This window comes from Nelumbo lutea, chromosome 5, assembly GCF_056320005.1.
Source record: "Nelumbo lutea isolate HS-2025 chromosome 5, American lotus-T2T, whole genome shotgun sequence".
Taxonomy (NCBI): Eukaryota; Viridiplantae; Streptophyta; class Magnoliopsida; order Proteales; family Nelumbonaceae; genus Nelumbo; species Nelumbo lutea.
The window spans coordinates 8,243,116-8,255,308 of NC_142688.1; the positions used below are offsets into that span (position 1 = coordinate 8,243,116).

The 12,193-nt window shown below is 40.2% G+C and overlaps 1 protein-coding gene across 4 annotated transcripts in view; it reads left to right on the plus strand.

Moving 5' to 3' along the window:
• Positions 1-12,193, plus strand: part of LOC148850162 (transcription initiation factor TFIID subunit 4b-like) — a 35,296-nt gene that overhangs the window by 21,958 nt on the left and 1,145 nt on the right. For all 4 annotated transcript variants that reach the window (XM_088943116.1, XM_088943115.1, XM_088943117.1 and 1 more), the window contains 2 exons: positions 11,225-11,290; positions 11,632-11,896. In XM_088943116.1, the coding sequence (XP_088799242.1) occupies positions 11,225-11,290; positions 11,632-11,896 (331 nt within the window). The remainder of the gene's footprint in view (positions 1-11,224; positions 11,291-11,631; positions 11,897-12,193) is intronic.

The window sequence follows — 12,193 nt, forward strand, 5'->3', positions numbered from 1 at the left end:
TGAAGTCTGAATATGAACCAGTGCAGGCAAAATACTAGGATAGGAGGATCAACTCTCCCTTCCTTGAAGAGGTGTTTGCTCGACTTAGGAGGATTTTTATTGGATCTACCTAGAATTATAGTGTTTCTGATAAGTCAGCCTTTGTAGTATCAAGGGGCCGTGGTGTTAGAGGTGGAGCTCAAGGAGTTCAATCTGGCCGTAGTGGTAGCAGTGGTCCGGTATATGGCCGTAGTGGTGGTGGTGGACCTATGTATAGTCGTGGTGGTGGTCGTACTGGAGGTCGAGATTCAAGGGGAGTCCGTGGTAGAGGACACAATTTTGGTCCGAGAAGATGTACACACTGTGGTATGGATGGACATACCATCAATTGTTGTTATGATTTGCATGGTCCACCTTCAACTTGGGCCAATCATGCCATGACCAGTGACAATAACTTCAGACAAGAGAGCCATTCAATTGATCATATGCCCCCTATATCCACAGATGTTCCTGGGAAGGAGATGATGATTGTTCCCGGTGATGAGTATGAGAGGTTTGTTCGAGCCACATCTCAACAGAATACAACCACTCTTGCACACTCAGGTATGGTTTATCTGGCATCCAAACCCAATCCCTGGATTATTGACTCTAGAGCCTCCGATCACATGACTGGAACTCCAGGTGTGTTTTTTCCCCTCTTTCACTGCCCAACATCACAATTTGTTACCCTTTCTAATGGTTCCACATCCTCCATTTGTGGTATTGGTAATGTTAACATGTACCCTTTATCTTTATCCTCAGTTTTGTATGTTCCTAAGTTTCCTTTTAACCTTATGTCTGTTAGTAAGTTGATCAAGTCTCTTAATTGCTCTATCACTTTTTACCTTTCTTCGTGTGCTTTTCAGGATCTCAAGATGGGGATGAAGATTGATGGAGGGCATGAAGCTGGTGGATTGTATTACCTTGATGGTGGTGGAAGTACGTCAACAACTCTTCAGACATCTCTTTCTCCTCTCCAGTGGCACTGTCGATTTGGTCATCTGTCACTTACAGTTTTGAAGTCTCTTGTTCCTTCATTGAGTCATCTTTCTATTTTGGATTGTGAGTCATGTCAATTGGTGAAACATCATCATGTTCCCTTTAGTCCTAGTGTTGATAAACATATGTCGAGTCCTTTTTCTTTAGTTCATTCAGATGTTTGGGGTCCTAATAAAGTAATGTCATAAATGGTTATGGATACTTTGTTATTTTTGTTGATGATTATTCAAGGATGACATGGCTTTATCTAATGAAAGAAATGAGTGAATTGTTTACCATTTTTCAAAAATTTTTTGTTGAAATTCGCAACCAATTTGGTGTGCACATTAAAATTCTTCGTTCCGATAATGGGGTGGCTGAGAGAGAATCGTCACCTTTTGGAAACTGCTCGATCCCTCATGCACCATATGAATGTACTCAAACCTTTTTGGAGTGATGTTGTGCTTACTTCTTGCTTCCTAATTAACCGGATGCCCACGTCCATCCTTGATGGTCATTCTCCTTTTACCACTTTGTTTCCTACCTTGTCTCTATTTCCCCTTTCTCCTTGGGTTTTTGGGTGTGTCTGTTTTGTTCATAATGTAGGACCAGGAAGGGACAAGTTAGATGCACGATCCATTAAGTGTATCTTCCTCGGCTATTCCCGGACCCAGAAAGGGTTTAAGTGTTATAATCCTAGTTCTCAACGTTCCTTTGTGTGTGTTGATGTTACTTTCTTTGAGTCCACTCCGTTTTTCTCGGGGTTAGGTGATGTTTCTTCCACCTCACCACCTCCTCTTCCACTTCCAGTTATGGATCCCATTCCACTTGTTCTAGCTGTGACCAAGTCTTTATCTCTGGTGCCACCACCTGTTGAACGGCCACCTATTCGTCAAGTGTATACACATCGCCAACATGTACCGGCTCCTCCTCCAGCTCCATCATCGTTGACAAATCCGACAGTTGTTCCCACACTAGCCCCAACCCCGGTTTCTGAACTTGATCTTCCCATTGCCTTGCGGAAAGGTAAACACAATTGCACCATTCATCCTATTTCTAATTATGTTTCTCTAACTCACCTTTGTGCTTCCAATCGCCATTTTATCTCCTTGTTATCCTCTATTGTTGTTCCTACGGATATCCAAGAAATTTGGATATACATGGTTAAGTATTTACTTGATGGTAGTGTAGAGCGGTTAAAAGCTAGACTGGTTACCAAAGGGTACTCCCAAACATATGGCATCGACTACACGGAGACCTTATCTCCGGTTGCTAAGATTGGTTCAGTTCGTGTTGTGATATCTCTAGTTTCTATATACGATTGGCCTTTCTTTCAGATTGACTTCAGGAATGCTTTTTTACATGGTGATCTACTTGAGGAAGTCTATATGGAGCAACCACTGGGGTTGCTCAGGGGGAGGATGGTAAAGTGTGCAGATTAAAGAAGGCCATTTATGGACTTAAACAATCTCCTTGTGCGTGGTTTGGTAGGTTTAGTGAGGTGGTAAAGAAATTTGGTATGAAACAATGCCAGGTTGATCACTCAGTCTTCAGTCATGACTTTCAGGATGGAAAGATCCTATTGGTGGTATGTGTAGATGATATTGTCATTACCGAGAATGATAAAGTGGGAATTGATAGGTTGAAGATCTTTCTGCAGGAACACTTTCAGACAAAGGACCTTGGTAAACTAAAGTATTTCTTGGGGATAGAAGTAGCAAGGCCTAAGCATGGTATTAGTTTGTGTCAAAGGAAATATGTTCTTGATTTGTTGGAAGAAACAGGATTATTAGGTGCCAAACCAGCTGAAACAACTCAAATGGCTATCAGAAGAAATGATAATTCAGGTGAATTGGGTTAGGAGATCTGCAAACAATTTGGCAGGTGGCCTAGTTAAGGGGTTTAGATGCAGTTTATGTATTGGGCTCATTTGTAATATTCTGGGATAAATTAGTCCCTTTGGATCTGTTGTATCTCTTCACAACTTCTTGTTGTACCTCTTTTGTCAAATTTTAATGAAATATTTTTTATATTGCTGATCCAAAAAAAATATATGAAATAAGGAAATTGGTTACATCTGAAGTAAGGTGTTAAAGCAACGCCTTAGGTTAACCATTTATTCAGAGATGCATATAGAATTACAATTTTGTAACTCAAGCAATTCTCACAACCCTTCCCCCCACCCCACCCCCTTTTGAGAAAAAAATTTCATTAAGCAAAAAGATACTATCCATAGGTACCATCCAAGCAAAAGTCTCCACCCTCGGTGAAAAGGCGATGGAGGTTGGTCAAGCCTCCGAAGGTCCGGAGAAGACGTCAGGAAAGAGAGAATGTCAGGAGGAATGCTGATTGTAGAGGACGGTGGGAGAAGATAAGAGAAGGAAGAAAGGGAGACAGAGTGATAGAGCTCCTTTGAGAAGCCCTAGGGTTAGAGTTATATGGTATTGTCTGATGTGGGGGAGAGTTATCCCCCTTTTTATAGAGAGGACCCTAAGGCTATAAGGAGAATGATCTAAAATGAGACATTTCCTATTAGGAAAGGGGATCTTTTTGTCATCTATTAAGGGAGCACCATTGGGATTTCGCCACGTGTTTAGCGAGATCCTTCAAAGACAAAGTTTCCTTTCTCTTAAGGATTCTTACATGGAATGTGTAGGTATCCTCTTACGGGTTTCCCAGTGGTTACGTGTTTAAAGGACAAGATCTAATTGGCGATGTTATCGCAAGTCTCAGGTGATGCCTATTGTTCACTTTGGGTCCCAAGAGATGTTTTATGCTCATCGCAAGTCTTGGATGGTCTTCCGTGCTTATCACAAATCCCGAGTAGCTTTTAATCTCATCACAATTTTTGCGATGGATATTAAGCTCATCGCAAGTTTGCGATGGTTGTTAAGCTCATCGCAAGTTTGCGATGGTTATTAAGCCCATCGTGGGTTTTGGGAGGTTCCGTGTGGTGATAGGTTTTCGCTCATGACTTTATTTTGATATCTGCAATGTAATTGGGGTGATAAAGAACTACATGTACTTACAGGTTACATCCAAAGTAAGGTGTTAAAGCAATGCCTTAGGCTAATCAATTATTCAGAGATACATATACATTAAGCAAAAAGATACTATTCATAGTAACCAACCAAGCAAAATTCTCCACCCTCAGTAGAATAGGATTACCCCTCACTCCTTCAATCTGATCAGACTCTTGGTTGCAAAGAGGGCTACAATATCCTTCAACCTATTCCGCCAAGGGCACAACCAAGGTTTTGGCATCTGGTTCTACATCCTTCCCCATATTCTTATCTAGCCACTTGTGCAAACCTTGGAAGGATCATTATCCAATCAACTATAAGCTTGCCAATATCTGCCACCAACTTATTCACACTTTGAGTCTTCAAAGAGCCTTATGTTCCTCTCCTTCCATTTGCCCCAACAAACTGCGAATTGTTGGTGTGAAAATTTTAATAAATTCTTGTGCAACATAATTCACTCAATCAAGTGATTGAGTTTTTATTATTTTGGGTAAGGCCCATTCAGGGAATCATACGGATTGTTCCCCTTAATTACATCTCCACAAGAAAGTAGAGAACACCTTTGGATTCTGACTTGGAGAAATGAATGCATAGAACAAAAGAAAAGAACAATAGGGTACTTAAAAAGAACTTTTCATTTGCATTTCTTTTACATCAAGTGTACAAGAATGAGAAGAAAGAAAAATAAAATACAATTGAGAAACTATACAACAATACATTTCTCTCTTTTCTTTTTTATACAAAGAAAATTTCCTTCTCACTCCTTTCTTCACAATAAGCTGTGGTCAATCAGATAAAATTCTGACTATAGACAGCCTTAATTCTTGGATTTTTGCATACAAAAAGGGAACCGTAGTCAATCAAACTGAATATTTGATTGTAGACGGTTTTTATCCCTTTATTCTTCATTTTCATTTGAAGGGAACCATAATCAGCCCTTGAGAATTAGACTATAGATGGTTTAATCCCTAACTTTGTCTTGAAAGATGAACCATAATCAACCAAGTAGATGCACCTGGTTGTAGATGATTTATTCCCCTCTATTTCCTTTCTCAAAAGTGAAAATAAAAGATAGAGAAAGAAGGATACATGGCAGAAGACATATATAGGAAGTATTCACAGAGAGGACTTTCCTTTTTTGTTAGACGCACAAGGGGGCAGGAACTACAAGTATATTCTAGAAGGAGAAGAAGGCCACCTTTGCATAAGGAAGGCAGTGCAAAGACAACTGGAGTTAACTGAATCAATTTGGAGTTAACTAAATCAAACAAGTTGGCAAGTTGTTATAATTCTGTTGTAAATCAGTTACATTGAAGGCAAGATTGAATATAAATACAGAGGTGTACTTACAATAAGGGGATAATAAGAAGATTTTATCTCTTTCTCTCTTCACTCTCACTTTCCCCTATTCTGGAGGTTATCCTCCCTCGAAGGGGATCTGAGTTGGGCAGCTGCCCAACAATTGGTATCAGAGCCTGCAACAAGCAATACCATGCCATGTTGATGGTGTCCATCTGCACAAGACCATAGGAGACTTGCAAGAAATCAAGCAGACACTAGCCATGTTGATGGAGAAAAATTCAAGAGAAGGAAACCACGATGGCGACCAAGAAGGAAACAACAGAAATCAAGGGGGCGGTCAGTTTGGTTGAGCCTCAACTTGTTCAGCAAAATTGGATTTCCCAAAATATTCAGGTGAGGATCCCATACCCTGGATCTTTAGGGCAAAAAGATATTTTGAATACCATGATACATCTAGCCATCAAAGAGTTCTTGTCGCTTCATTCAACTTGGAAGGAGAAGCAATCTTGTGGTTCCAGTGGTTCTTGGATCTTGTCGCTTCTTAGTCTGAATTCACAAAAGCTTTGTACATCTGTTTTGGACCCATTGGCTTAGAAAACTATGATGAGAATCTCTCAAAACTCAGACAAACTAGATTTGTGAGGGATTACTAAGTCGAGTTCGAAAGACTGTCGACAAGGGTTCATGGGTGGCCTGAAATCTGCTTCATCGGCGGCCTAAAGGAAGAAATAAGAATAGAAGTGAAGTCAATGCTTTAAAAGCACAAGGCGAGGCATACGCCCTTTTTAGCAAGGCACAAAATTACAAAAAAAAAGGCTAAAAAATAAAAAAGGTCAGAAATTAAAAAAAAAAGCCACAAAATTAAAAAAAATGCAAAAAATTAAAAAAAAAAGTAAACATAATGTTAATAAAAAATATAAACTTAAAATTTAAAATAAATGTTTTAAAAAACCTATTATCTAAAATTAAAATACATAAATATAACATGTAAAGCGTATTCAAATGAAAAGTTAAAAATAAAAGCAAACATATAAAGCATTTTCAAGCATGTAAAAGCCACAATCTCTTTTTTTCGTTAATCGCATTGCTTCAAGTAGCTAATGTGATGTTAAACATATTGCATTCTTGATTCTATGAGTCGCCTTTGTACTACGCCCCTCGAGGCAAGTCCGAACAAGTCTATGTTAGGGTTTGAAATTCTTATTTCTCACATATAAAATAATAATTTTATTTGCTCGCTCACCAAAGCTTCGAGAACTCCCTATTTGCTAATGTTCATTCATTCATTGCAATAAAATATCTTCTTAAAAGGCAATGAAAGTTATAAAATCATGATTTTTTTATGTGAGAAATAAGAATTTCAGACCCCAACATAGATTTGTTCGGGCTTCCCTCGAGGGGCGTGGCAATATTTTTATCTAGCCACTTGGGCAAACCTTGGAAGGATCATTATCCAATCAACTATAAGCTTGCCAATATCTGCCACCAACTTGTTCACACTTTGAATCTTCAAAGAGCCTTCTATTCCTCTCCTTCCATATGCCCCAGCAGACTGCGAAAGGAATGCATCTCTATTGGTGTGAAAGTTTTAATAAATTCTCGTGCAACATAATTCACTAAATCAAGTGATTGAGTTATTATTTTGGGTAAGGCCCATTCAAGGAATCATATGGATTTTTCCCCTTAATTACATCTCCACAAGAAAGTAGAGAACACTTTTTGATTCTAGCTTGGAGAAATGAATGCATAGAACAAAAGAAAAGAACAATAGGGTACTTAAAAATAACTTTTCGTTTGCATTTCTTTTACATCAAGTGTACAAGAATGAGAAGAAAGGGGTGTGCCTAGGTTGAGGCGCAAGGTGCATCAGACGCACACCTAGGCACACCAGGCACGTGCCTTTTGAAAGGGGTGCGCCTAGGACCTGGGCGAGGCGCATACCCCAAAATGCACCTTGGCTGTGCGCCTAGGCGCACCTTTTAAATCACTAAGTGAAGTCCCTGCAACCCACCTCCCTATCTACGGCAATGGGTTTGGCAAAATTGCAAGAAGAAAGGTTTAATTGAATGAAAAGATTGGGTCGACCAAACACATTCAACTCTAGACCATAGTCTTGGAATCGACAACTAAACCAACCAGGTAATCCTTCTATCCTGGGATCCAGCCCAGCAGTTACAATAAATCAGACCCATGGATAGGATGAAAATCCTCAACCTAAGGCCCAAGCCATTGTACCCGCCCCAATGCCATTAAGAAGATTATCTTCGGCCGAGATGCAAGCCCCGAAGAGATAGAAGTCTTTGTTATAATTGTGGCAATAAGTTCAGTCCAGGCGATAAATGTAAGAATCCCCAACTATTCATACTACAGACAGATGAAGCTGAACCTTAGGAGGAAATCCCTTACACACCCATTGCGATACCTACTGAATTAGAATCTGAGAATGGGCCAGACCCACCTGAGATATCCTTTCATGCATTAATAGGACTGACCTCCACCCAGACAATGAGAGTGGTTGAGTCAGTACAGGGCCGAGCAATTAACGGGCCATCTCTCAACTTTGTGACCCAAATGGCAGCCAAACAATTGGGCCTAACACAAGAACAGGTGTTGCCATTCAGTGTACATGTAGCAGATGGCAACAACATCAGTTGTGATAGCATGTCTAGAGGGGTCCACCTGAAGTTACAACAACATTCATTTCTAGTGGACCTCCATCCATTAGAGATGAGTGGAGCAGATGTGGTATTAGTTGTGCAGTGGCTACAACAGTTGGGACCGGTTGTATGTGATTGGTCAAGACTAACAATGGTTTTCTCCATTAATGGACAAAAGTATCATCTAAACGGGGTGGCTAAGGGTGCACCGCAATAGGAAGGACTAAGAGCCATCCTCAAGACTAGTTGTAGTGAAGGGCAACCCCTCCTATTGCATATGGGATTGAATACCAGCCCAGTTTTAACAAAATAACAAGTCCAAAGGAAGCAGCCACGCCACTGGAAAACCAACAAGCACTCCAACGGTTACTCAACACCTATTCAAATGTCTTTCAAGAACCCAATCAGCCACCTCCTTCTAGACCCATGGACCATAGAATTGAGATCATCCCGGGGGCAGCTCCATCAAATGTTAGACCTTACCGCTACCCCAGATTTCAGAGGGAAGAGATAGAGAAAAGTGTTCAAGAATTACTAGAGAAAAAATTCATACAGCCCAGTTCAAGCCCATATTCAGCCACCGTTCTTCTAGTCAAGAAAAAAGATGGAACATGGAGGTTTTGTGTAGACTATCGGGCTCTAAATCAGATCACAGCAAAGGACTGGTTCCCCATTCCAATCATTGATAAGCTATTGGATGATTTACATGCTGCTACCATATTTTCTAAGCTTGATCTACGAGTCAGTTACCATCAAATTCTGATGCATCTAGCGGATGTTCCTAAAATGGCATTCCGTACACATGATGGTCACTATGAGTTTCTTGTCATGTCTTTCGGATTGACAAATGCACTGGCAACCTTTCAAGCCATCATGAATGAGGTCTTCTGTCCCCACTTGCACCGCTTTATTCTAGTATTTTTTGGTGATATCTTGGTATATAGTGTTGATTGGTCTTCTCGTCTACAACATTTATCCATCACTTTGGAACTTCCGAGAAAACATCAACTATATGCAAAGGCTTCGAAATGTGTTTTTGGACAAAAACAAGTCTAATACTTGGGCCATATGGTCAAAGAAGGGAGGGTCATGGCTGATCCGGAGAAGGTTGCTTGCATTCAACAATGGACAACACCTACATCAGTCAAGGCCTTGCGGGCTTTTCTAGGCCTCATAGGCTACTACAGGCGCTTTATACTACATTATGCAAGGCTGATAGCACCACTCACCCAATGACCCAATTATTAAGGAAAAATGCATTTCAATGGAGTGAGCAAGCCCAACAAGCCTTCACTAACCTAAAATAAGCTATTTCCACACCATCAATTCTGTCATTACCCGACTTCTCAAAGCAGTTCACACTTGAGTGTGACGCTTCTGGGACAGGTCTAGGAGCTGTTTTAATGCAAGAGGGGAAACCATTGGCCTATTTCAGCAAAGTACTCTCACCACAAAATCAAGCTAAATCAACATATGAGAAGGAGCTCATGGCCATTGTACTTGCAGTCCAGGAGTGGTGGGCTTACCTACTGGGCCGCCGATTTGTCATCAAGACAGACCAGAAGAGTCTGAAATTCCTGATTGATCAAAAATTCCACACACCTGAACAGCAGCAGCGGGCCCACAAACTCATGGGCTATGACTACATTATAGAATATAAACCTAGTACAACTAATCGAGCAGCTGATACTCTATCCAGGCTACCTGAGTTGGCACAACTCACTGTCTCCAAGCCTAGTTATCCATTACTCGAGCAGCTCAAAGTTGAAGCCTTTCAAGATCCAGAACTGGCCAATTAAGGGCCAAATGGGCCTAGAATCTAGCCTTGACCCCAGGTTATTCAGTTCGTGACTCAACACTCTATTACAAGGGTCGATTGGTTATCCCATCCAAGTCAGCCCACATAGCAGAATTACTACAACTCCTTCATGATTCAGCTATAGGGGGTCATTCAGGCATATTCAAAACCTACAAGCGTCTGGCAACACATTATTATTGGAGAGGCATGATGAAAACAGTAAGGAGTTACATCACCTATTGTATGTCTTCCAAAGACAAAAGTATGAAGCCCAACAACCAACCAGCCTCCTACAGCCCTTGAGCATCCCAAATCAAGTATGGGATGAAATCTCAATGGATTTTATCATGGGCCTACCTGTTTCAAAAGGCAAATCAGTCCTACTTGTGGTGGTTGATCAGCTATCAAAGTACAACCTGTTTCAAAAGGCAAATCGGATGGGCAGGCCGAAGTTGTCAACAGATGCATCGAGACATATTTACGATGCTTTGTGGGGGACAGACCTAAACAATGGATACAATGGCTGCCTTGGGCAAAGTTTTGGTACAACTCCTCATTCCATGTCTCGGCAGGTATGACACCATTTAAAGCTTTATACAACAGAGACCTTGGGCAAAGTTTTGGTACAACTCCTCATTCCATGTCTCTTCTTGCTCAAGGCACATGGCACACACTAGCCATGCTGAAACCTCTGGTCTTCAAATTATCTTCCGTTAAAATACTATCCATAGCAACAAGCCAAGCACAAGCCTCCACCTTTGGTGGAATAGGATTATTACCCCACACTCCTTCAACCTGAACTGACTCCTGTTGATTTTGAATTAAAGCTGCATAAAATGACTTCACAATCTTCCATTCCTACACTTCTTCCACCACAGCTCATCCCTTGAAGAGCAAGAAATCTTTGTTTTTTGTAGCCTGTCGAGCCACTCAATGCAGTCCTCCACCTCCCAGTCAAATAGTTGTCTTCTGAACTTTGGGCACCACACCAGCTGATCTCTCCTTATCTAATAACATTGTATGATCTGAACATTATGTTCAGCTATCCTGTACACCATTCATCCTCCCAAAATCTTATCCTAGCACCATCCCCACTGCAAAACTTGTTGGGTTTTTAAAAAAGAGTTTGAATCTCTCCACTCCATATGAAGCAGGCTTTTGGATGTGGTTCTTCTTGATATTTTCTATGGGTTATAAAAATTTACAGATATTTGTTTAATGGTTTTGTTAGATACTTAGATATCACTTCAATATATTGTGCCTTGACACTATGACTTTCTCACATCTTATTGTCATTTTCAATATTATTTAGAATTTTAGATATAGTTTTTCTCCTAATTATTGACAAACTTGTTAGAAATATTGATAAAACAGTTTTGCAAGATGTTTACTTACCTTTCAAAAAAAAGGCATGCTTACTTGCTGGTTTCAACTTGTGTGCCAAGCAGGCTGAGGGAAACAGTGGAGCTGATGGTGACAAGGATAAAGATGAAGTTCGTCTAAAAGTACAAAAGGTATTGATTAGTAGAAAGTGCATTTTAAAATTGAAAAGAAATGTGCCAGGTTAAGCAGAACATTAACCTGTTATTGTAACTTATTTTTTTTTTTCTTTTAATGAAGTTTATCTTTACTATCAAAATAAATAAATAAATAAATTGGTAATGGTGAGGAAAATTCTGTGTGTTAAATATAAGGTTGTGATAAATCTAGCATTTCAGTTGTGTGTTGTATATCTGAGGGGGAATTTGTTTCATCAATGATGATGATTTTATAGAAGATCTAGGTTCATTGATGAAACAAATCCTACACTTTGGAAAAGGTGGCTGCTTCATGTTGTTTCACATTGCATATACAGTCAAGCAAAGAGGAAGATGACAAAATGCGAACAACAGCAGCAAATGTTGCTGCCCGAGCAGCTGTTGGAGGAGATGACATGCTCTCAAAATGGCAACTCATGGCAGAGCAAGCTCGGCAGAAGCGTGAAGGAGGAATAGATATGGCATCTGGTGTGCTACTAGGTAAAGACTTGAGTCGCAGGCCTTTGTCAACGTCCAGTAGAATCACCAAGGACAATCAAAAATCAGAAAACAAGGGTCCCACTGCTGGTGCTGCTTCATCTGGTAAGTAAAATCCATTTGCTAAGAATTTAGGGAAGTTTCTCTATTTTCATTGTCGTTTTTTTGTACATAAGTTGTGCATGGCATTTCTTGTGCATCTGGGCAGATATTTGTAGTTCAATGCATGGCTACTTTTTATGCATGAGTTCTCATAAAGATGCTCTTGTACTTTTTTATTAATACATTATATTTAACCTTAAGAATTATATGACTGAAATTTTGGTGAAGCTTTCAGTCTGGGATGCTAACCCCCAAAGGGGGGGGATTTGAAGACTGTGTACCTGTAAGCTGGACTGAACA